The sequence below is a fragment of the Cottoperca gobio genome, chromosome 9 (genome assembly GCF_900634415.1).
Source record: "Cottoperca gobio chromosome 9, fCotGob3.1, whole genome shotgun sequence".
NCBI classification, from domain to species: domain Eukaryota; kingdom Metazoa; phylum Chordata; class Actinopteri; order Perciformes; family Bovichtidae; genus Cottoperca; species Cottoperca gobio.
This window is the reverse complement of record NC_041363.1, coordinates 27,381,880-27,408,676: the sequence shown is the minus strand read 5'-3', so window position 1 is coordinate 27,408,676 and position 26,797 is coordinate 27,381,880. Positions and strand designations below refer to the sequence as shown.

General features: G+C 42.0%; 1 protein-coding gene across 1 annotated transcript in view; it reads right to left on the bottom strand.

Moving 5' to 3' along the window:
* The window catches only part of tjp2b (tight junction protein 2b (zona occludens 2)), a 93,281-nt gene that overhangs the window by 29,048 nt on the left and 37,436 nt on the right, over positions 1–26,797 (bottom strand). Inside the window, exons 4-19 of the mRNA XM_029438923.1 lie at positions 26,081–26,183; positions 24,000–24,522; positions 21,461–21,564; positions 20,969–21,122; positions 15,575–15,680; positions 14,857–14,975; positions 13,710–13,773; positions 11,327–11,477; positions 11,079–11,187; positions 6,465–6,684; positions 3,694–3,878; positions 3,265–3,360; positions 3,093–3,172; positions 2,152–2,362; positions 1,963–2,063; positions 504–722 (exon numbers count right to left, since the gene is read on the bottom strand). Coding sequence (XP_029294783.1) covers positions 504–722; positions 1,963–2,063; positions 2,152–2,362; positions 3,093–3,172; positions 3,265–3,360; positions 3,694–3,878; positions 6,465–6,684; positions 11,079–11,187; positions 11,327–11,477; positions 13,710–13,773; positions 14,857–14,975; positions 15,575–15,680; positions 20,969–21,122; positions 21,461–21,564; positions 24,000–24,522; positions 26,081–26,183 — 2,545 coding nt within the window. The remainder of the gene's footprint in view (positions 1–503; positions 723–1,962; positions 2,064–2,151; positions 2,363–3,092; positions 3,173–3,264; positions 3,361–3,693; positions 3,879–6,464; positions 6,685–11,078; positions 11,188–11,326; positions 11,478–13,709; positions 13,774–14,856; positions 14,976–15,574; positions 15,681–20,968; positions 21,123–21,460; positions 21,565–23,999; positions 24,523–26,080; positions 26,184–26,797) is intronic.

The following is a 26,797-nucleotide window of genomic DNA, read 5'->3' as shown; positions in this document are numbered from 1 at the left end:
GTGATACTGAGGGTCTAAGGACAGAGGGTGTTGTATCCTGTACAGTCTGTAAAGCACACTGAGACAAATGTATAATTTGTGATATTGGGCTATATAAATACATTTGATTAGATATACTACTACTACTACTACTGTTACTACTACTATTAATACTATTAATACTACTACTATTAATACTACTACTACTATTAATACTACTACTACTACTACTACTACTGTTACTACTACTATTAATACTACTACTACTACTACTATTAATACTACTACTACTACTACTACTACTACTACGACTACTAGTACTACTACTACAACAGTAAAGGCTTCAAAATGTTCTGCTTGCACCTGCATTTTGTCAAAACAACTGTATGACTATATACTGCATATCTTGCAGTGATAAGATGACATGCTGTGTGTGTGTGTGTGTGTGTGTGTGTGTGTGTGTGTGTGTGTGTGTGTGTGTGTGTGTGTGTGTGTGTGTGTGTGCGTGTGCGTGCGTGACTTACCTCCTCAGCTGTGACGGGTTCAGAGGAGCGGCTGATGGCGGAGATGTGCATCATCTCCACATCGGGCTCGTTGTCGGTGTAGGCCCCACCCTCGTCGGCTGTGTCTTCGAGGTCAGAGGTCAGCCGGCTGTCCATGCTGAGGTAGTCTGCGGACATGGCGGACAGGAAGGACAGACGCTCCACGTCCTGGCAGTCCAGATCACTCTCTACTCCCTCCAGCTAGAAGAGACACATGATGGATCTTGGGTGCACAGGAAGGAAGGATGGACAGACGGAGAGCACAAGAACAAGAGAGAAGAAAGAAAGACAAACAGAGCCGAGCTGTAGAGCACTACTGGCAGGAAGTAGGAAGACACACAGTGAGCATGTTCAGAACGCACACACAGGTGGCTGCTATGCAGGTGACAGGAAGATAGAAGGTCCACTACAGCCTAATGAGACTGAATAAGAACAAACTATGAGATACATTCAGGAGCCACAATCTAAAACTAATGCAGAGTCATACAACGGTCCTGTAATAAATCCTCCTTCTAGTGTTCAAACTGTTTTAGAGAGGAGTTTATGCTGCTGTTCAACTGTGTTATGTCAACTGTGTAATGTATCTTGGTTTAACCATTGATCGTGGAGCCCATTGTCCTAGGGACATTTGGCCACTTTGATTCTTTTTCAGTTTAATGATGTTGTTTTGCAGCTGAGAAAAGTATTAAGTGGTGATTTAAGAAGTAAAAAATGTGCATCAGGGTAGAGTTGTCACTTCATTCTACTAGCTTTATAAGTGAAGTGAATTGAATCTCTTTGCCAGGCTGTAGCAAAGCTCCTGCTATTATTTTATGTAAAATTATATGACTTTGTATTTTTTGGATAATTATTTTCTTGGTAAACCTGTTTTTCAGTCCAGTAAGGCTGAGAAGCTGAAGTCTACACCAATGGACTGAAGTTAAACAACTTTTGAGCTTCCTGATGTAGTAAAGAAATGTAACTGTGGTAGACAGCGATGGGCCTAAAGTAACACAGAGTGTTACTCAGAGAGATCGTCTTGTTTATATACATCAGGATAATTAGAAAGAGGCTTTAATTACATTGAAATGTTATTGATGGGAGATTTATTTCCCTGGATATCTCTGACTGACGTACACCGTGGAAGCCCGCAACATGTGTGTGTTTGTACCTTTGTACCTGTACATCTATCTTTGTGAGGACCAGTTTGAGTTTTAGACCTTCATAGGGAGGACATTTTTGGAAAGTAAGGACATGTTGGCCGGTCCTCACTTCTTCAAAGGACTGTTTGAAGGTTAAGACTTGGTTATAAGGTTCAGGTTAGAATTAGGTTTAGGTTAGGGTTGGGCTGAGGCCTTAAGGTGTGCTCTTAAAGGTTAGGGTTTGGGTAAGGGGCTCGGGGGCTAGGGAATGCACAAAGATAGAAGTACAGGGCTGTGTGTGCGTGTGTGTGTGTGTTTACCTTGCCGTCAGAAACCCACACAGCCTGCATCTGCTGCTCTCTGATAGAGTCTTTGACGCTGCCGTACCAGGCGTCGTTGGCAGAGTTCAGATCAACGGTGGCTGAATGAGAAAACCATCCAACCTCAGCATACACACAGTAATACTACATATTACAGCTGACTGAAGGTGTGTATGTGTGTGACTGTACCAGTGAATAAGTGAGAGCAGGTCTTCCTCAGTTTGACGGCCTGTTCGTAGAGTTTGCGGGCGCTGCGGTTGGAGTTCGGGACGATCCTCTGTCTCATGGCCTTGATGCCATGCTTGTTGTCTGGGTTGAAGAAGATGACAATGGGGTACCACTGGGTGTAGTTCAGGGTGTCCACTGCCTTGGGTGTCACATCCAGCAGGGCGTGCTTGTCCTGCGTGAAGTAAGGAATGGGGACACATTGGTTAACAGGGTTAATGGAGGTCCTTATCCACCAGACGAGCTGTGGATGCGCTCACAGTGCAGAGCTTCTCCTCATTAACTTGGCCACGGAGGTTATGTTTTTGGATCAGCTTATCTGTCTGTCAGCAGGATTACAGAAAAACTACTTAAGGGGGGAAAGGTGGCACTCATGGTGAGAAAAAAAGTGAGATTTACTTGATATTTATAATTACTTTTCTCTACGTATCTGTATTTATTTCTGTCCTTGTGCTGCAGAAGATGCCCATGTGTATTACAAGGCATTTTGGTATGTATATACTGTATATACACATGTATTTATATGTGTATATATATATATTGCTATTTTTTGTCTTTTTGTCAGTTTGTAAGACAAACTGAATTAGAGCTGTATCCCTATTCCTTTATTGCAAATTAAATGTACATCCTTTAACCGCATCTTTTACAAACCAAGTCGGTTGGCATTAAGGAAGATGTGCACGACGAACCTGTACGCATCACTTAGACATTGCATGTCTGAAAACCTGTGAGATCGGTTTGTGCTCAGATTAGCGTGTTCCAGGAACTCAACCTTTCCTTTTCATGATGCTTCTATCATCCACAGCTGCTGCTGGGATCTCAATGAGAGCTCCTTAATAAAAGTGCTTAACTAACTAACTAACTAACTAACTAGTGTGTGTGCATGTGCGTGTGTGTGTGTGTACCTGCTCAATGATTTGTCGGATGGTGTTCAGGCGAACCACTCCAGAGGACTTCTCAGATCCGGCGTCTTTGGGCTCGGTTTCTAACATAAGAGCACAGAATCGATGAAGAGGTGATTCAGAAGCAGTACTAGGACATCTATCAACACATGACAGGAGGCTGGGAGAGACTCACTGGCAACGACAAACAGGTCGGGCATCTCAGAGGCCAGCTTCTCATTGGCGGCGTCAGCGATGGGGCCGAACAGAACCACAGGACGCCTGAAACCAGCTGCAACCACACGCTGCTCATCACAATGCTGCTCACAGTTCATCACATTTAGTAGGAAACATGTTGATATTAATTTTCAACAAAGACGAGGTACGTAGTGAGCAGGATGTTTTACAGTAAAGATAAAGAGTTCTGTCTGAGACCTGTTCTATCATAAAGTTTATACCTCATACATATCTTTGACTTTTCTTAGACCAGCTTATTTGCTGATACAATATATCTGTGAATAGCTTAAGTCTATAGTGCTACATTACAATATACACTCCCCCCGTGTGATCCAGATTGATCTGGAGTAAGTATTTTACCAAAGTATTTTCATAAACCGAGACTTACCTTCTCGGAGCACCACTCGTTCGTACGCAGGGAACCGAGTGGCCAGGGTCTGACCGCTCAGGTTTTCTCTGCTCTTCCTCAAGTCCTTCCTCTTCACAGAACGCTGACCTCGCAAACGCCAGAAGTCCGCTCGATCGCCCGCAACAGCTTTATGAGAGCTCTGCACACTGGCCATCTGCTCCGCTCTGACAGGGCGGACAAACATAATCTATCCATTATTCACATACATGTTCATGTCTGAAAATACTTGTGAAGCTTTGGAGTGCATCAAACTGTAAACATGTCAAACACTGAAACTCAGTTTGGTTCTTTTTCACAGATGAGTCGTCTAAATATCTGAATGTTTCAGTCTGATTGAGCCAATTTCTCTTGGTCTTGTTTAAGTGCTTTAAATAGATCCATCACAGATCCCTCAATTACCAGCATCTGAAGCATTCTGAACGTTCCGATTGCTCTACTCCGTCCATGTGTGTCCCAATCTGAGATAGAGATGATTGTTTTCAGCTTGTGAGTCTGTGAGTTTTCTTCCTCCCACAGTCCACAGATGTACAAGTGAACTGAATTAGGTTAATTGTTGACTCTACATTGTGTGACTGGTTGTCTGTCTCTGTGTGTCTGTGCACCCCCAACCTTCCTAAGGGTGAGCAGTTACAGATAATGGATGGATATATTTATGTCTGCTGTCTCTCTTTTATTGTGGAGAACCTTTTTTTTTTATCTCCTTTTCATACTTTATAGAAATAAACTTTCTTAGCTATTAAATATAAAAATCTGCCTGCAGGCATTTTAAAGCACACACTCTTTCCCCCCTGTGCTATAATTAAAACACACGAGACCCATACCAAAGCATACAACTGGGACGTGTTGTCTCACACCAGTGCTTTACTCAGCCTCGGGGCTCTGGAACTACAGCAACACTCTCGGGACAGTTAGTGTAACGTTACTGAGTGCATCTTTCTTCTTATTGTTGAAGGCTTATTGAGACATTCACAGTAGTTTACATAGTATTTAATAATGATTCAGTTTCTTTCTCTTTAGTTATATTGAACAAACTGTTTGGTTTGTTGCTATTTGACCTTACATCGAGCTGTCATCCAGACACTATAGATATTTGTGAGTGACAGTCAAGGAGCAGTGGGTTGTCATGGTGACCTTTATGTAACTCCGGCTGTAACTCTCAGTGCAAGACTTAAACTTAAAGACAAAACTTAGAACTGAAAGGTATCAAAGCAAAAAGCAACACTTCTGTGTCGACATGTGATCAGTAATATTGGAGCAAACACCTAAAAGATAATCAAACATTTGATCTAGCGTTACAATAAATGTGTTTTTCCATGTTGTGTAACAAAATGCATCAGATTAATTTCAATAAAAGGCCCCCCACACAAAAAAGATGAAACAGAACTGTATCTGTTGGAGTACATAAACACTTGTCACTGGGACATAAACCCTGTAAAGCTTTCAAAAGTACTTTTATCCTATGTACCCCAGCGACTAAAATGTCTTGTTAAAGAAAAGTGTACTTATTAAGCTTTATAATATACATATACATTTTTCTATAATTCTCAAATGTCAGTCATTGTATGCTCTTGTAGCCGTGCTGTAAGCAGGAGGAGACTGTCACTGAAGGAATGTTCATCGTAATGTAGATATGGTAAAACTGCAGATGAGACTAACATGATATTGATGCATACTCAACACCTGACTTTGGAAACTGTGGCTTAAAAAGATGCAGTGGGCAGATGGTAGTCCGACTCAGCGGATGTAGACTGTGTGTATTAGCCTGCCATTTATTCTCCTCCCCTTCCGCATGTTACCATTCTGCAAGGCACCGTCGCTGCATCCAAAACCATTGTGATTGATTTAAAGAAATACAAACAAGCCAGAGCGTTTGGTCACTTATAGCAGAAGGCTAATATGTAGAGTGCTGGAGAAAGGAGTGTTTATGTGGCGAGGCAGACAGCAACTCCCACCGCAGCAGTCCAACAGTCCATGTGCATACTCAGAGAGCATGCACAATGGAGAGCACAAGATCAGACATTAAAAAAGATACTGGAAGAAACATGAGGAGGTGATGGAGGAAAAGGAAGAATGGCTGGTCTGATGTGACATCTGCTCTTTTCAGATAAGCAGCTGCTGACCTGTGGCCAGTGCGGACCATCTGAAAGATCACCAGCTCTGAGATCCCATCATTCAAGTTCATTTACTGCAGTCCTGAGAATATGAATATTATATATTGTAATTATCGCCTGCTTATCTGTTCACACAATCAGCGTGTGTTCTACTGTCAGGGGTTCAACCGCAGGGCTGAGGAGATATGGACAGAGGTCATCCAGCACTTCACCTGTGGACTGTCGCAGCAGCTGCTCTTATATGTGTGATACTCTTCTTACGTTAAGGACAACGTTTTGACTTATTCATTCATGTTGGTGTATTTGCGTCGCAATGTTCTATACCTGTGACATCATGCAAAATGCATGTGTGGACCTCTGCTACATCAGTTTGAGTTCTGTTCCCCTGTTATAGAGGAACATCCTCACTGGGACCTTTGCTGGTCCTCAGCATGTAATTATAGCGCTTTGTCTTTGTGAGGCTTGCTATGGTTAATAAGTGTTACATGATTGTCAGTTTTTCTGTTTCAACAACTGATGTAGGAAACCCCCACCCTGCTCCACCATGAGGAAGGGGATTTCAGATGCAATTAGATGATGTGACAAGCACTTTCTTTGACGCATACTGAGGCCTTCAGCCGTCTGGAGAGGTGGCCCTACCTGCTCTTGTTGGGGATGATGCCCTTCTCCAGCAGCTGCTTGTCCTTGCCAACACGGATTGCCAGCCAGTTGCCAAGCTTGCCGTCATAGAGGGTGTCCACCACCTTGAAGATGTCCCCCCGGCTGAAGGCCAGGCTCTGAGGAGTCTCCTTCTCATACTCAAAGTGGGTCCGGATGAAGAAGGAGTCTCCACGCCCCGACACCAAGATATCATTATAGACTAGACAAAACAAACGGAAGAGAGAAAGAAAAGCGGGCATTAAAAAAGAGTGAGACAAAGAAGAAGAGGGGGCAGCAAGTCAAGTTTTGGGCAAAGTGATGACCAACAACTTGAGGCTCTCATACGATAACATGCTAACAGGATAACATGCTCAGCTGACGGTCATCAAAAGAAAATATGACAAAGCCTGTCTCGCCCTTAGGATCAGTGAGTGAGTGATAGATGAGGAGGGACCGGAGTGTATTACACTCTGGCAGCTGACACTATGAGACCCAACTAATAAAGAAGATACTTAGAAACATTAAACCGTCACATCAATAAAACGAGTGGTTTGATAAAGTGATTGATAAAGTGATGTGGCTCCATTCACTCACATTCCAACTCAAATTTGAATAAATGCAGTTATTTGAAGGGGATATTCTCACAGCAATATAACATATATATTAGAGGAAATTATGACCTGTTTAACTTCCTAACAAAAAACAGTTTGCAAACGGTAATAATGGAGTGTATGTTGAAGTGCATGGGATTATTCTTTAGTTCGTATGGTGGTATCAATTATTGGGCAGGGATAGATGCTGATATCTTTAAGTACTGGCCCCACGGGCCACCAAGATCCTACATGTGATGGCCAAAGTACATTATTGGTTACCCAAATGTAAACGGGCATATACACGCTAAAGAAAAGGACATGTAACGCAACTTAAAACTGGCTCTGGCTAAACCTGGCTCCGCAACGTTAGCTGTTAGCTTCCATTCTCAAGCGATTTTCTACAGTAGCACAAGTACCGGGGTGCTTGAGTCTAGCTGCGCCCCTTCGTCCTGGGGACAATAGAAAAAGACCTTCCGAGGCAAGAAAAGGGCATCAAGGGGGCGCTAAGCAGCCGTTGGGCATCCATTGCTTTCAAACCTAGCGTCCGAATAAAATTCAGCTCAAAAAAACACAGCGCTGCGTCGCTCACAGCCAGTTAGGATATTTCCATAGAATCAAATCAAACTGATTTTGCTGCTGGCGCTCGCTCGCTGCATCCTTTATGACACGGTAACACCCTAATCTCAGTTTGGGAACTACTGCTCTAGAACAACTTTGTTCACCACATACACACAGGAGTAACTCTTTACACTTTAGCAGCTGGAGCACAGCTGCCGCTCAAATGTTTTTTGTAATATGCATGTCAATATTTCTTTATTGTACTTTATAATGACCAACAATTGACTTGTCGTTAAGTGTTAAAACAGTTGACAAAGTGGGCACTGATCAACTTTGCTTTCTCTGACGTGTGAAGCTGCGTTAAAGGTTCCCTGTGGAGTTTGTGGCCTCTAGCAGCGCTGTGGAGCTGTGAGCGCCTTCACACTATTTCACTGATCTACATGAGGCAGTAGCACTTCAAGATATGCTGCAATGTGCCAATAAAGGCAGGAAGGAAGACTGCAAGCTAATAATCCTGGATGTGAGCAATGCTGGATTTATTTTTTAAAGATTATTTTTGGGGCTTTTTCCCTTTATCATTCAGTACAGCTGAAGACAGACAGGGAAGGGGAAGAGAGGCGCTGACATGCATCAAACGGCTGCTGTAAGGACTCAGCCCTGATATATAGGCCCCATTCAAACACTATTTAAACAGTGTATTGTTGCACTGTGTGTGCTCTCATACAGCTCTGTGATCCCCAAACACACCATTTCCATTTGCTGAATAATGTCCATGTGTGCAGTTTAAAGCTCAAAATAACTAGTAAGTGGACCTTTGAGCAGAGAGAATTTTGTTACACACACTGTTCTCACAGTTCAAGAGTTAACGTCCATGTTCACATTTCCAGTCTTATTTGCACATTCAAAAGAAAATGTAATATTTGTCTGACTGTTGCATTAAAATAAACTGCAAAGCCTGCTCCAGGCTCCTGCGAGGCTTCCTGATTTGATATGTTTGGTCCGACAAAGCGCTGACCCAAAAGGACCAACAGAGGCAACAGTCACACTGACTCTAATCCACTACTGCTGCACAAACCACTTCATACACACTGTGGACTCAGCAGCAGCTCACTCAGTCCACACTCACACTGATGAAATACAGAAGACAAAGGTGCACCTCCAAAACCTTCAAACACTGTTCATGTGAGCAGAGGCTTTCAGCCCAGAGGACATTGCTTGTATTGTTGTGGTGTTATGAATGTTTTAATGATTGTCTAAAACGTGTTTTGGGGAAACTGTCTTTATTGAAACACCAGTTTTAACAAAAACATGATTCATGATCCATTAAACTAGTGATTAACACAATTGGTTGCAAAAATTGAAAACAGTTAAAAAAGGAATAATGGACATTTTGGAAACTGTGCCTGACCACTTTCTTGACGAGACAGTTAGCTGTTCAAAGGTAACACAATCCAGCTGCCAGCACATCTACCACTCACTGACTGATCTGCTACATCTCGTTTGTTTAATCCAGGGATGCCCACACTGTTGTGGCTTGTGAGCTACTTTTAAAATGACCAGGTCCAAGTGATCTACCTGTATTAAAAAAAAGCTGCGTGTGTGTGTGTGTGTGTGTGTGTTTCAGGGGGCGCGGGAGTTGGGGGAATATATATTTTTTCTTTTTTAACGGTGCACGATCTACCCGCACTACCCTCGCAATCGACCTTTTGGGCACCCCTGGTTTAACCCATACAAAAAATATAAAAAGGACATGTTGTGGTTTTACGGGAGGTTATGAGCTACACTATTATATGGCCAGCAGCAGTAACTTCCTGGAAACATCCCCGTGAAGTTTCCACTCCATGAAGTCTGCAGGAAGTGACCGGGCAAGATATAATCAACACACTAATGTGGTCAGAGATATGGGCAGATAATTAGTACTTTTCAAGGTGTATCTTATCACTGCTATGCAGATGATATTCAATTGTCATCTGCACAGATTCAATCTGCTTTAACCCTTAGTACGTTTACAAAAATATGTATTAGGCAAAACAACTATGTCCCTGGGTTCTCTGATCAGGGCCTCACCTCAGGCTTAAAACTAAAGGTTGGATTTTAAACTGTGGAACTCTCCCCATTCTCAGTTTTCATTTTCAAGACATATGATCTAGTTAGTTATCTAGTCATGCTCTCTGTTTCAGACACTTCTTTAAAATAAGCCCAGTTTGAAGTGATGAAGATATTTTAGCAGAACAAACACATGTATCTTACTGTACTTGTGAGGACCTTGTTTTGACTGGATTCATCCTGAAATGTAAATCATCCATGATTCCTTGCTATCCAAGATGACCCTCACAGTCGCCACCCTAACCTTTTCTTATCTCATCCACTACCATCATTTGTGTTTCCTGTGAGGACCTGCCAACTCTCTCTGGTGACCTTCACTGTCCTCTCATCAGGGCAGGGAACAGTCACACATACATTGATGTGTTTTTGCTTCATAAATAGATTTCTCCAATAAAAAGGCCAAAGCTCCTTTTTTTTTTCCAGAGCTACACGCTCAAAGGGCCAATGTGCTGATTACATAAAACAGTTTGAGGCATGTGCCCATGTGTGTCACGGTTGGCTGAACCAAATCAAGCCTGATCTGATCTAAAAGCCTCAGGGGAGCAAGCTGGTATCTCCATCATCACATGGAAACATGACAGAGAGAGAGACAGAGTCAAAAAAAAAGTTCTCTCATTAGCACCTTCCATTATTTTTGCCATTTCAATTCAAAGACCTACTATACTATGTTATACTATATTATGCCACACTACAGGGCTGTAGGATTCAAGACCACTTGTTAGTGGTGTTCTTGTCTTGCACTCGTGCCTTGATGGACTCGGATGTGTAGAGTAAGTATCACGGGCCAGTTATCTACTTTTACCTTCACTACATTTGCTCTTTATACATTTATCTACCTTTTTGCCTGCAGTAACTGAAACGAGCTGTTATCCAAGCTGTGTACACAGGAGAGCAGTTGATTAGCATTGGAAACACACTATTGCCTGTTACTGTGTTGAACAGGACTGATTAGCTCTGGACTTGGTCCAAGACCAGGTCCCCTCTAGTCCGAGTTGAGACCAAGAGAAGAACTATAGCCATAACAATCTAAAGGGTGTATCTACTTGGGAGCATGAATAAACTCAGTACACTTTATGGCAATCCATACAATTATTAAATCATGAGATGTCTTGTAAGTCATTTTGGCCCGAAGAGGTAAAAGAAGAAAGCTTCTCTGTAAATAAGAAGGGTTCATCTTCTGAGGAGCAGGAATGTGCTCCTTAAATATCATGACAATCTGCTTTACAGACTGATATGTTGTATAAAAATGGAACATTTGGCCTGCTGATGGAACCAGAATGTTCCTTTTGAAGATAAAGAAAAGGTGTATTATTATATAGCGTTATTAATGTGTGAAATGTAACTGTGAATGTTTTACCGTCAGGTTTGCTCTGTGCCAGGATGGTGATCACCTCGCCTTTAGGAATCTCCAACAGGAAGAGCACTGCCTCCTCTCTCACTACACCTTGAAAATCCACATTGTTCACCTTCAAGACACGAACAAAGGGCACAACAATTCAGATAATGACATTCCTATTTTTCTGTAAACATTGTAATTTGAACTATAGCTTCTCTGAGCGTTTAGTTCTTTATGAAATGGAAAGACATCCAGTCTGGACCGGATACCTTTAGGATTTGGTCCCCGATGTGCAGGCCCTCCTCCTCCGCAGGACTGCCCTCTTGAACACTAGCAATGAAGATGCCAACATCGTTTCCTCCTGCCAGCCTCAGCCCAACACTGTCTCCCTTCTGGAAATTCACCATCACCGTGTTGGGCCTGCAGGAGGGAACATACATGCTGCCATTAACAATATGCACCAGGACAGTGCAAAGCAAATGTCCATATATATCTAGCACTTCACATCAGTCCAGTGGAATGTGGAATCAGTCAAACGTATATAAACCTAGCATCACCTGTGTGATGGTGCGCTATGCATTACATCTTCTGTAAGCTCCTCAGTGTTTCCGGCTGTATTTACTTGCTCTAGTTCAATAATTGTTTGAGAATGATCCATTTTCCACTCAATATCTACACCAACATGTAGCATACTGACAGCAAATCATGTATTTCCATGAAAACACCAATATATCCAACAAGGCTGTAAATAACAAGGATGCATCTGAAGTCAACCTTTAAGGTACCCGAGTCCTTATTTGACACCAACACTAACACTAGATAACATATTTAAGGTGGCATGAAAGCCTGCATATTTACTGTCAGAATTCATTCATTCACCACATAGTTTCATGTGAAAAATGCAATGGAGAAGCCCATGACATGTGGGCCTACGCGACTTCCCACATGCCTACATGCAATGCTTTTTACAGTGTGAAACACAACGTGCAAACATTTGAATTATTTCAACTTCCATTTAGAGAAACCATGGCTCTAAATACTACAACAGCCATGAGCCTCATTTTCCAAAGAGAAAAAGAGAGCCAGAGGCACAACATTCAAAACACTACATCATTGCAGTTGAGAACAAAACGCCCACTATTGACCCAGAAAAAAAAATCCAAAATCCCCCCCCAAAAAAGTGAAAAAAGTGAACTGATTTAAGCTGCGGATAGTTTTCAGTTTTCTCAACACTGTAATCTTCAGTTTCCGGCTGCCGTTAGTAGCGCACGCTAGAGAATTCAAAGCGTTATAATTGGATATATATCAGTTCATTAAAAAATATTCATATAGATATAGTTGACTTCTCCTGGAGGCTGTAGCTCAGTCTTTAGGACTTGGCTTGGGACCACTTGACTGTATGGAGCAGACCCCTGGACTGGTTAACAATGGGATTTTCACTTCCTGAAGTACTGTAGCTCATCCCACTTTGCAACTCTATTCCTTTTTCCTGATACTTTAGACTTCTACTCCATTACATTTCAGAGTGAAATATTGTACTTCTGGGCTTAATGCTCCCAGTCATTACATAAGCTGCCACCTTAGTTCCCTCTGGGAGATTCTCCCCTCGTGCATCCACACACCTACACCCCCTTACTGACATCCACCCCTCATCACAACATCATTTCTGTCACATGGATTGTCTGTGTTGTATTTGTACTTTGTTGTTTATCCTGTACACACGTCATCTATTACAGTCTGTGCGTCCTGGGAGAGGGATCCCTCTTCAGTCTCTCCCTGAGGTTTCTAACATGTTCCCCCTTTAATTATGGGGTTTCTTTTAGGAAGTTTTTCCTTGTGTGATGCGAGGGTCTAAGGACAGAGGGGGTCGTAACCTGTACAGTCTGTAAAGCACACTGAGACAAATGTATAATTTATGATATTGGGCTATACAAATACATTTGATTTGATCTCTTTTTGAAATTGAATTGATCTTTTGTAAATAAATCAGTTAATTTAAGCCTTCACCAAATATAAGAACAAAAGCATCAAAGACGCCATTTTCTGCATCACGAGTACTTTTCTGATAATACCTCTGTAGTTTCGCTAGTGAGACTTTAAGTGTAGGACAAAGTATTTCCATAGTATATTTATACTACTTTTGCTTAAGTAAAGACTTTGAATACTTCTTCCGTCACGGCTTGTTATTATGAAATACTAAAGTACATGAGTTCTTGTATACTACCTACAAAAATGGTATTATATGGTATAAATAGTAGAGTACACACTGTATAGAGAGCAGAGTGGACCTGATTTGACCTCTACACATTATGAGATGCTGCTGTGGAGCTCAACCAGTGGCTACAATCCCCTGACTGTATTCACTACGTACTGAACCAGGGAGCAGTTTCAGGGCCGGGCTCCAGCCACACATCAGTGTTTCTAATGTGTTCGGTGCCCGGAGACATGAAGCCTGCAGTACATTGCTCAGTATGGGTTAGAGTGCATCTATGTACTAAGGATGTGAAGGCTATGAATCACTGGCCTCACATCTATATTCTGTTCTCATATTCATCACATTTTCACATGACTCTGAATAAAGTATAATTGGGGGAAAAAGGCGACACAGTAAATAGTGACAGCATCGAGAACTGTGAAGAGAGAAGAACTCGCCCATATATTTTTTCATCTTCTGGACTTGGTCGGAGGAGAATCTTGGGCGTGGTTGTCACAGCAACTGCAGATAAGAAAATCAGTGGTTAATATCTTCTATGCTTAAAACGGCTAACAACATGTTATGTCAGTAAAAGTGAAAGTATAATAAAGCTTTGGAAAAGAACAGAGGGTCCAAAGCCTTCTGGAGAAAGCAAAGGAGGCAGGACGCACTGTGAGAGTTCAGAGAGGAGCAGCTGATGAACATTTCACATCTCAAACATGACATGTTTGTTGTTTACAGGCAAAAATACTGATTACTATACGTTTCTATCTAAATATGACAATACCTTCAAAGCTGCAATAATCAATACTTTTCATGTTAGCAAAGAACTATGTGTGATGTGGTTTTCTCATAGTGAAGAACCCTTTTAGCCACTTTAGCTAATTGTTGTAGCTTTACAACCTGCAACTCTGCTCTCATCCAGCTGGGTTCCACCAGCAACACTAGCACTACCTCACTGTATGTGGAGCAACAGCACAGACACTGAGAGACCAGCTGGGGAACAGAGTGCAGCGCAGATACTTCTCTCAGAAGCTGCTGGAGATCCAACCAGAGGTAAACACAAAGTAAATACTGGACTAAGATCCATCAGCTGAACACAAACTCAACTCCAAATGAATGCTTGTTCTGTGACTGTGTACATAGGAAATTTGTTAGCTACCATGTTTGTCATATCAAACTTATTTAATGATAATATGTCAGACGTTTACAGCTTGTTTCCGTCATTTAAAGCAGCTTGAAGAATTGAAATATGTTATATATGGCTGCTTTGTTTTATTCAAAGAGTCTCAAAACCAGGAAAAGTTTTATTTTCAGTTCAATCGGCTTCATGTTATTTTTATTTATTTTTTAAAGTTATATTTTTGGGCTTTTTATGCCTTTAATGACAGAGAGAGGAGTAGATCGTGAAAGGGGGAGAGAGAGAAGGGGAACGACATACAGCAAATGACCACGGGCCGCTGTGGCAAGGACTCAGCCTTTATATATGGGTCACCTGTGCTACCGGGACGCCCGTTTCATGTTATTTATGTTGTGTGTCTGGTATGTGTTAATGGATGAGCTGTGGCAGACTGATGTGGATGCTGTTGTGTTGGGAGTGATTACCTGGAGGCTCCTCAATGTGCGCTGTGTCTTTGTTCAACTCAGCTGAGGCCTGGGGGTCTTCAGGTACTCTGAAGGGGGACGCCATGGCTGACATCTTGGCTGTCTTCATGGGTTCTTCCCTGTTAGGGTTACACACACACACACACACGCACACACACACACACACACACACACAGAGACACACAAACACACACAGAGAGAGAGGTACACACACACACACACACACACACACGCACACACAGAGACACACAAACACACACAGACAGAGAGGTACACACACACACACACACACACACAGAGACACACAAACACACACAGACAGAGAGGTACACACACACAGAGAGGTACACATACACACACACACACACACACACACACACACACACACACACACAGACAGAGAGACACAGACAGGATGAGAGGCAACAAGGTGCAGCAGCAGCAGCAGCTAATTAAAGCCTGAAGATAAATGAGCTCAGGGGCTGTAGGAGGTGGACAGAATCACAGTAAGACCACATACAATAGGAACTAGCGGGGCGCCTAATTTTGGGGAAAGTCTAATTTGAACCTCAAGTCAACAAAGAGTCAAGTCACAGCGTGAGTCTTGTCAAAGCAAGTCTTAAGTTAATATCCCAGACTCCATGAGTCCATGGCACATCCATGTTAGGTCACACCTCTACAGACTGCAAGTCATTTGGTTTGAACTCATCCATCCTACCTGGGGTTGTCTCTTTCATTAGAAGAGTGGGAGGACAGGTCAGACTGGCGGGACCTCCTCTCCTCTGGGGGAGAGTAGGAATGGTATGACTCCATCTCTGATATGTCTGACAGACAGACAAACAAACAAACAAACATCTCAGTTAGACACACAGACTTCTTTCAAGTAAAATCCTCCTCTCTAGACTGTGTGCCACCAGCCCCACCACCAGCCCCACCACCAGCCCCACCACCAGCAGTAGAAAATGGCTGCCTCCAGAAGCACCAACACCAGCTAATTATCGCCGGGGACAGAGTGAGGACATTATTAGAGATGTCAGAATTATGAGGACACACTCTGGTGCCACAGCTCAATACTCAGGATAAAAGCAGCTCCAACACACTGAAATCAAAGTCCAGAAACAATCAGAAAAACAACATTATTGTTCAGATTTGTGTAAAAAAACCAAATTTCTTTAGATTATTTTCATACCTTTAAGGCAACAATTGGTTTTCATTCATATCAGTGCACTTTGAAAATCAGCTTCCATATACCTACATGATGACTAGCTATGGTTCAGATGCACTGCAGTTACGATCATGGTAAGTTTGTAGGGCCCACAGGTGATTTTGGTGTAGTTATCATAGTCGGAATTGCAGATCACATGGTGCCCACTGCCACCAATTAGTCCGTGAATCAATATTGTGTCAATGTGCCGAATCAGGAAATATTTGTGTGCACTTTCCTGAATGCACGTGGTCAGCACACATTCAGCCTAAAGAGTCCCACGCTCATCCTAAAGGGCCCCAAACATGCAGAAGTATGAGCAAGACTTGGAAGAACTGACATTCCAACAATTTGTTCATTTTACATTTTACACAGTGATTGGAATCACTGCTCCTTTGCATTGAAAGGGTCTACGTTGAGATGTTTGGCCAACTGATTAGGATGTCTCCTAGAAGACCCAGAACATACTAGAGGGATTATGTCACATCAGGCCTGGGAACAGCTTGCGGTGCCCAGGAGTTCCTGGAGGATGTGGCTGGGAAGAAGGACGTCTGAAGTGGCCATTGTGACCCAACATCCAGATAAGGTGTGGAAGGACGGATGAATGCAAAGACATTAAAAGCTATTGAAAAACTGTTTGCCATAAGTACTATCAAAAATGGAGCTGGACTTAATGTATTTATTAAGGATTATAACTTTAAAGAGATACAGTAAGACTAACTCATGTTCAGACACTTCCACAAGGCAACTTCTGCAATGCCAATATGAGTGCAGCTCTCTCACAGGAGCATCCATACTGCTTTCTAACACAGGAACAAGCTGGTCCAAAGTGCTGACGCACGGCCCTGCTCTCCAGAGAGAGCACTTAGCTTTCATTCAGTCCCTGTGAGTTATTTTTTCCTTTGAAGTGAACATTGGTGGCAGTGTTGGATTTGGCTGCTTTTATCCGTCAGAGTGTGGCCCTCTGAAGAGAGGCAGATGGAAGCTGTAACAGAGGCCGGTACACCAAGACACCAGAAACAGAAGAACAACATGAAAGAGCGCAAACAGAGAAGTGACGATAAATGTGTCCCTCTGAAACCACACGACATGTTAACCCAGCAGACAGAAAGCAGCTCATTTTCAGAGCGGGCTCTGGCACAGCCGTGTTTACCAGGTACGATCTAGTACATGTTAATTAGTTAGATTAGGGTTAGAGAGACATTGTGCATGCAGGGCTGTAACCAGAGGGGATGGGAGTTTGAAAAGTGACAATGAAACAGAGAGGGAGAGAATATAAGAGAGAGGATGAGACCGACGGAATGAAAAAGATGAACGTGAGGATAATGTGTCAAACCTGATGTGGACAAGTGTCGGCCAAATATGTCAGAAACAACATCCATCACTCGGATTTATGTCACAACACCAAGTTTGGATGCGTGTTGATGTGAAAGACTCACAAAGAGCCAATGAATACGGAGTTTCTTCCCCGTCTGTCTTGTAGAGGCTCTATGGGCTCTAACGAATATATCTGAAATTGAACCAGTATCAGGACTAGAGAGTGATGCCCGCACAGCACCGTCTCTAACAGGGCCAGTGGACCCCTGGCACTACTTGGTGGTAATGCAAGTCGTTTGTGCAAGACTTGTTTTAACATTTGGTTGTTCTCTTTAAAACTAGACAATTATTAATACATTATTTCACCTTTTAAAATAACAAAAAGGCACTCAATGTTTGCCACAGTTCTGATGTGCCCTGGAGGCATTTCACATGCAGCACATATCAGCCAGATGGTATTTTGTTCAATTTTGATTGGGCTTCAAATATGGCTGTTCCAGAACCCCCCAGGACAAGAGGTCCAGCACCTCTGTTCTACACCATACTTAAAATTGCAGCTAAGAAACAGATTCTACCACAGAGCTCTATATGGAAAGAATAACAAACAGAATATGAAATCACTTTTTGAAAACCTTATTCTATGTGTTGTTTTCAACATCCCTTTTATTTAAAGCTAAATCCATTGTATTTAGCTTTGCAGTGTAAGTCACACTTACATTTAACTTGCCATTAAGGCTGAAAAAGATTAAAATATTGTCCTCTATACAGAAATACCAAACTCTAACTGACTGAGGACATTAATTCCACTCAGAGGATGAACCCTGTTCATGGTAACAGCTCTAGGACCCTCAGCTGGCCCCACAACTGCAAGGCTGAACCCTAAATTTGTTCCACTTTCATATTGTGGGACGTCATGATCATTGCAGCTGCTAGTGAAGCTTTTAATGTCCATTTGACATAGATTCAATCCTGAGTTCTCGTTCTCTCTCTCTCTCTCACACACACACACACACACACACACACACACACTAAATCAGTGTGTCTTTAAAGTAATGCGGTTTGTTATCCTTGTGAAGATTTGTGGTCCTGAATATTAATACAGGAATGGAATTACACACAGCCTGTTCGGTTTAGCGGTGATGCAGCAGCACTAAGAGCAACGAGATGAATCACTGTAACACTGCTGATTGGACTCTGGGGATTGATCCAGTCTAATTAGCAAACACACTGTTTCTGAGTCCACTCACTGACTTTATGACTTTTGCTTTTCCATGTAGATGTTAATTACCAGCAAGTATACATACCAACACACTTGGAGGATAAGGTTTCCTATAGAAAGTGAATATTTACTTTGGTTTAAATGTATCTCAGTTTTTTCAGTCATTGAGATTTGAACAGGACAACTACTGCTTACAAACTGGACACAGCTATAGCATGTAGCTATCATAGAAGTTATGATATATACATAAATAAGTGCTGTGTCTCAGAACATTATTCATAGCTCCTCTATACTGCAGCTAGATGCTAACAAACCTCTTTCTTTCAAACTTTCTAGGAAACCATTAAAAATGGTAAGTTAAAATCTAACAGTGTGTGGAAAAGGGAGAGGCACTACACCTGCATAGTTTTCTTTATGTCAGGTGAGAATCGGTGTGTCTGCGTGGAGCCTTCTTTATGCCTAGCATCAGGTGCACACACATGCTGACACCCTGATCCAGCAGCATAGACTATCCCCAGGCTGCAGTGTGTGTGTGTGTGTGTGTGTGTGTGTGTGTGTGTGTGTGTGTGTGTGTGTGTGTGTGTGTGTGTGTGTGTGTGTGTAATGGAAAAGCAGCGCGAGACAGCAGGGAGGGGAGGAGAGTTCAGATGTACCTCCTGGACAGACAACGGCGACTTGCTACTCTGTTAGGACAAATCATTAATATGTTATTACACTGAAAACTCAACAAACATCTTACCCACTTTATGAGCCACGCTTTGTCATGCAACACTCTGTATTCACAAAAATAAATCATCACCCTTTGTCTGCAACTTCATAAATCAATATGCAAACATTAGAACATAAAGCACATTCTTCTGAAGGCAGCTTACTGACTTCTTCCACTGGCATCATTCAACTTCTATACTTAATGAATCACACAATTCAAAGTACATAGTGATTAAATGTGTTTATTTATTCAGGAAAATTAATCATGTATTAAAAAGTTTAAAGATTTAGAGCAGTATAAAGAGAAGTGCAAAGAGTGTGAAAGCTTTACAACTTAGTCAGGTTGTGTCACAGCCGTTTTACAGCTTAGAGAAAGGCACAGAGTTACACATGCTGTGTCTTGGGTGGTCCTTCATCTAAAAGTATGACATATTATCTGGAAGAGAAAACAGACAGAGATTGCACTCTTGAGCGATTACAAGGATCGCTTCAGCTTGTCAAGATGAGCACTTTCAAATAGTTATGATCAGTTCAGTTTGTAATGAGGCTGGAGCCTGCAGCCCACCGGGACGTGCTGGTTAACCCTGACCTGCTGGTGACCTCTGGAGCACAAACTCAACACTGCTCAGTTTCAAGGTATTCTTAGCTGCTTGAATGCCTGATGTTTTCAACCTTAGTCTGTGTGCATGTCAACATGATTGTAACAGTTGAAATAATGCCAACGGACACTTTGCTTTAATTATAAATCTTTCCATTCTGTATACTGTGTTTGGTGTGGAGGCTCAAGTATGTCACAAGAAATCATTATAACATTTTTCATTTGTTAATTGAAACATTTAATTTGTGCTTCTATAAACACAATTAAAAGAAATAAAGTAATTAATAATTGAATTTTTATTAATATGCTACCTATTATTTATATTTCATGATTTACCCTTCATTAATTAATTAACTAATACATTAATTGTCCTTGTCTTCAGTGCTTTTTCTTTAATGCATGTACATGTTGTTTTTAGCATTTTAGTCTTATTATTATTTCCACGATGGTTTTCGTAGTATATTGTGTTGCATGTTGTTGAATATATATTGTGCTGTTCGAGAGACTGGTGTCAATGATAAACTGAATTGAATAATTGTGAATAACTGTTTTAACAGCGTGACTTAAATGCTACCTTAAATAATTAGGAATAGATTGTATTTAGCTGTATTTAGTTATGGTGGTACACTTCCAACCTCCACAGCTTAGAGCAGCTCCTCTGTTAATTAAAAACAGTTTGTACAATACGAGTACCTGAAACATGTCAACACAGCATGTCAACCCTTTAAGCTGAATGAGCAACACTAACACCAACAGCCTTAAACACGCCCTTTATGCCGAGACCTCCTCCTCACAAAACTGATACAACTCAACTCCACAGACAGACGACCAAGTATATTATAAGCTAAGTAATACGAGGTCACAAGTTAGTTATCACACTGATTTGAATTTCATTTTAAGAAACATTTTTTACACTGAGGCCTCTGTAGATCTCTGATTATGGAAAATAGGATAAAGAGAATAAGTCTCCCCATCCAGACCACAACAAGCTGACCGTGTGATGTAGGCAGGACTGCAGTGTACAAACATCTCTTAGTTTAACACTAACACACATACAGGGACTCACCGTCATTATCAGAGTCAGAGTCTGCGAGGGGGGGGATGCGGACGAGGATCTGACGGCTGTCTCTCTGCACCACCAGCTGCAGCTTCCCCCTCGACTTCTCTATCAGCTTCCCAGCATCATGCAGCGAGAGGTTCTCTGTGACTGTCCCATTGATCTACACACACACCTTTGATTAATGAGCCTGTCGTCATGCTTTGTACCTGGTGAACTTAGTTTCCTTTAGCTTTATATTAGGGGCAATGAAAATATATCATATATTTATATAATCTTGGTAACAATTACATTTTACAGTTTCTGTGACACACAAGTATATACAATTGTGTTATCGGCTTTATGCAACTCATAAATGTTGCCGTCTGTCTTGGTCTGGGAAAACTTAATCCCAATGTTCGTTTGTTTGTTTTACATTTAAAAATGTAGAAATAAAAGTGTTTCCCTTAAATGACCCAACCCGATGTGACGGATCTGCACTGTGAATAAACGTGTGTGCACCTTGAGGATGATGTCTCCCTCCTGCAGGTTCCCGTCCTTAGCAGCCAGGCCTGTGCTGGTCATCTGTTTGATGAAGATCTGACTCCCCAGACGTAGACCGTACTCTACAAAAACACACAGCAGTTACTGCAAACCGCTCCTGGAACACACTCAAAATAGTTTAGCTTGGAGTTGGTGCCCTGATGTTCTTCCATTTTTTCCCTGTTTAAGTGTTTTTTGGGAGAGTTTTTCCTTATCTGGAGCGAGGGGACTGAAAACAGAGAGACTCTCTCTCTCTCTCTCTCTCTCTCTCTCTCTCTCTCTCTCTCTCTCTCTCTCTCTCTCTCTCTCTCTCTCTCTCTCTCTCTCTCTCTCTCTCTCTCTCTCTCTCTCTCTCTCTCTCTCTCTCTCTCTCTCTCTCTCTCTCTCTCTCTCTCTCTCTCTCTCTCTCTCTCTCTCTCTCTCTCTCTCTCTCTCTAATATATTCAAGAATTCCTGTTCTTTGGCCCAAATAATGTACGCCAGCCTAAACCATTTATTCTATGACATACAGAAGAGTATAGATGAGGGGTTAGTTCTAGTCAAGCGGTTCATCACAGCACTCTGTAATCTGTAACCTGTGCTGTTGTTGCAGCAGCTATGGGAGTTTAAACGTTGCTTAGCTTGAACATTGTGGGGGAGAGCTAGGCCTCCACCACCAGAAGTACCACAGAAATAATTATTAAATGAAATGTAATGAGGTGATGTTAGACTGTCTTAGCTGTTTTAATGACTGCTGCTGTAGTTGTCATAGTGTAAGCAGAGATGCTGTATCTAAACAAAGTGGTGAGTTTAGTGTGATACTAACTAGTTATAATGTAGCAGTTAGTTGTGACTTTACACTCAGATCTAAGTACATTTGGCCGGTGCAACAGGTTGCTGTCGTATCTCTTTAAGTCGCATTACCAAATGCCCAGTACAGTACATGTGATGTACTGTGCAAAGTCAAAGGGGACAGAAACAAATGTTACATGTAATAGAGAGATAACAGTGAAATATAAATGGTCAACTGATTAAAGGCTGTGATATGCAGTATTTTTACAATTATTATTATAATTTTTTTGTTTGCCGATAAAATGAACTCATGCCCCTCGTGCAGCACATTCCAAGTCCATCCAACAGATGTTAAGATATTTCATGGCAAGCCTTCCAATAGTTGAGATATTAGAAGCTGGAGAAACATGTTGGACCAACAACACTATTTGAAGTCCACTGAGAAGTATCACTATCACTCCCGTCACATCTGCAGCATTCCATTCCATTTATTATTATTTAATGCTTAAAAACTGTCCAAAGCTCAACATCATGGAAAACAAGGTAATCCAGAAAAGATGAGCATCCTCCACTATTATTTCTCAACTGCTGCTGTGCCGCTCTACATCGCTGTTTTCTGCTCAGTGACAGACCGCAGCAACACTGTGACGCCGATGTAAAGACTCTGTGGTCATTCCCACTGGTGGGTAGAGCAGTCAAAAACTGTACTCTAGTAAAAGTACTGTTCATTTTCAAAAACAAGTACTTCAGTACAAGTAAAAGTAGCCATCAAAGAAAGACTTGAGTAAGAGTACAGAAGTATTTACTGGAAAAATGACTTTCATTTGATTTCACGTTCTCTCTCAGGTGAAGTTAAAGAAGTGAACATGCGCCTGTGTTTATTTGTGAGGAAACAAGTCATCATCTCCTGATCAGATAACCTGCCATGTATACTCCAGACAATATACCCAGTCTGTGTCAAGTGTCATCACAAATTACTACATTATATTCTTTGCTTCTTGTTTTCCTATATTATATTATATTATATTATATTATTCGATACATTTTCTGCAAATAATTCAGCAAAGCTGACAGAATATGTTATCGTGTGCATAATTTGGTCCTAACTTTCCTGTCTCTTCATCAGGCTACAGAGCATGACCAGTGGCACAATGGCAACTAGTGTAGTGTAAGCATAATTCTCTAATGACCTCACTTCAGACCAGCGTGTGCGCTGTTGTTCTGTAGATAATGTCTGCTAGCGCTAATTAAAAGCCATAATGTTAGTGTTACTCCTGCTGTAGCTTCAGCCATGCTGAACATGTCATGTGGAGGCGAGGTAGGAGAACAGAGCGCCAGCAGCCTGGGACCAGCTAGTCTCAGTCACAGCGCTGTGTCAGCACTGGAGGGGAGCAGCTGACCGCCTGCCTCTTAACACATCATAAATGCAGAAAATAATAAATAAATAAACAAAAGTAGCACGATGATTGCATCCAAATGTAACTAGGTAAAAGTAATGATTTGTCTCTAAAAATCTACTCAAGTAAGATTAAAGAGTGTGCTGCATTAAAACTACTCTGACAAAGTGACGTGAGTACATGTAACTGGTTACTCCCCACCTCTGCAGTTCATCTGCACTATAAAGGCATTTCTGACACTCCGTTTAATATGTTGTACGTATAAAAACGGTCGTGAAAAACTTGAAAACAAAGCATAATTATGAGTGTTGTGTTTCTGTGGGCATCAGTGGAGGCAGCTGCTGTTCTACCTTCGCTGGCTCTGTTCTTCACCAGCAGGACGTTGACCGGTTTGTCCAGAGGCTCCAGCTCTCTGGAAGCTTCTGGGGATGGAGGGTTGTCGTTCAGCTGGTCCCTGCTCCTATACCTCCCTCCTCTTCCTCCTCCTTCTTCTCCTCGCTCGTACTTGTCCTCCATGCCGTAGCTTTCCCCGGGGCTGCGGCCTCGGCTGTGGTACCTCTGGCGGTCGGCGCTGGTGTCCAGGGCTCGCCCCCGGCTGCCCTCCCTCCTGGATCTTTCCGGGCTGGGCGAGCTTCTCTCCTGGCTCCTCCCGCGGCTCCTCCCTCTCTGGTTGGTGTCGCGCCCTCCCCTGTACTCGGGGTCCAGGTATGCTTTGCTGTCCGAGATGTGGTCGCGGCCTTCGTCACGGTACCAGCCATTGTCATTGTCGGCGTCGTAGTAGTGGGTGGAGGGGGTGTATTCACGACTGTCTCCGCCTGGGGAGGGGGGCGGCTTCAGTGAGTGGAGCGCCACCTTACGAGGTCTCTTCACCGTCTGGCAGAGAGAAGAGGCAACAAAAAGCCTTTTAATTATAAAATCAGATCTAGCGCCCCTTCACTGACACCACCCGCCATTCTCCACCCCCGTTCATTCAAACACATTTAAAACAATGTTTTTAAACACTAATAATTATATAGGAATGGAATTTTTTACAATTATTGTTTCATACAAGATCAAACCAAACCTCTACTTTACGGCCACGCCTTCCATTTTATTCTATCCTTTCATTTTTATTTGTAGAGGCAGAGCTTTTTCAAATGTGTTGAGCTACTGGACAGACTGCACTACTTGTATTGGTTGTTTAGGAATCACTGATTTAGATCATTTAAAGTGAAAGGAAACTTGATTTAGAATGATGTTCTTCCATAACTGATGCTACTGAAAACCACTCTGTGATTTTTATCACAGACGTCCAGACGCCAGGATGGTACTTCAATTAGATACAAACCAAATCAATTACGGCTGCAGAAACCCCAAACCGTTGTGTTGCAGGTTGCTATGACAACACACAAACACGGCTCACCGTGTAAAGGACAGACATTAACTTACACAAGACTTGGGTGAGAAGTGAAAACACTGCGGAACAGCTTCACCACATTCAGCCCAACAGAAAACTAAAGAGACCGTTGTGAAGCTCAAGTAAAGAAACTGTTGTCTGCTTGTTCTGTTCTTCATCAAAACACAACAATACACAAACAACCGTTTTGTTATTTTATAACAAAGGACGCAGACAGACTTTATCTGTTACCCGTTTGTCCAACAAGATTAAAGAACAACTCTTAAAGAAAAGCATAAAAAGGAAACCTGCCTACAAACTACATGGCTTCTGTCTCTCTCAGATAAGAGCGAGAGTAAAGATACAGCTGGATGTCGTGAACGTGGGGATTCAAAGCAGCAAATCAGATTCCCTCGACATGTCAGGCTTTTATATTTAGCTGTATGGAGCTGCCAGATTAGTCCAGCATACACACGGGAGAGGACTGCTGCTACTTTTAGAGCTGCAGCAGCACGAGAGAGGCAGCCAGGCTGAAATACACACACACGCACGCACAGTTCCTGTAGACGTACAGTGGTTCTGTATGCGCCCTCCTCACATTTGTTTTTAGATGTATGCAAACTATGCAGGCAACCCATGTGGATGTCTGGCTCACATTAACGTGATGGTTGAAATACGCAGATAACAGCACATTTACTGCAGTCTATTCTGGACAGTTGTTGTTCATATGACACGCAGGGGGATTCTAAACAGCAGCCAAGCTCACAATATCAACATTCTTGTAAACGGTAATACAATTATTTCTAATTTTTGAATGCTCCATGTGGCAGGAAATTAATAAAGATTTCATTTGCATCTGTGTTAAAACCGAGGCTAAGCTCCCATTAGAGGGAAGGGTTCGAGTTGTATATAGTATAATGGCTTTAGTACACTTTAGATACGGTTCATTAACATTGGTTTTTATCTTAAAATCTGCAAAAAAACGAGTTGAGTCCCTTTAATAACAATCTTAACTGCAAAAGGACACTGCGTCTTCCTTGTGTAGTTCATACTCACTATTTTAGCCACTTTACCACATTTACGGAGGGACTGCACAGCAAAGGAATGAGGCACGTTGTCCATGGGGATGGAGTTGACCTGAATGACACGATCATTCTCACTGGACGGAAAAAAAAGAAGATACACACAAATAATAAGATAATTGTGAACACAAATTAAAAATCATAACGTCAACATTAAAAATGTTTTACAAAAAAATATATCTTGCTTTGCACCAAAGTCATAATTCCCCTTAACTTCAATGCAGAAACAAATTCTTCTCCCTAGATTGATTGATGGCTAGATAATCTAGGGGACGCAGAGCTAAGTATTGTACTTTATGTACAATTATTTTCATGAATAGATAAAACCCTGAGCTCATGCAGCACAAGCTGTTTGGAGTTCATCATGTTTAGCACGACATCTTGAACAGCTCCACTGGTGGTTCACTGAAACATCATTAAAAATATTAAATACATTTACTCCATCGATATACTGAAAGCATGTCGTCCTTTTCATATTGAATGGGATGCTGACAGATGAACTGTACATGTGATGACGTGTGCTGCTGAATGCAGTGCATGGTAACAATTCAACAAAATGGACAGACTTTCCACAAAACATATAAGACCTAGCAGGGTTGGCCGATGTGACGGTATATACCGCAAAACAGTAGAAATGTGTCCACCGCTAGGCAATATTATTTTTCTGCAGGATGGCGAGGTCATGACCTGC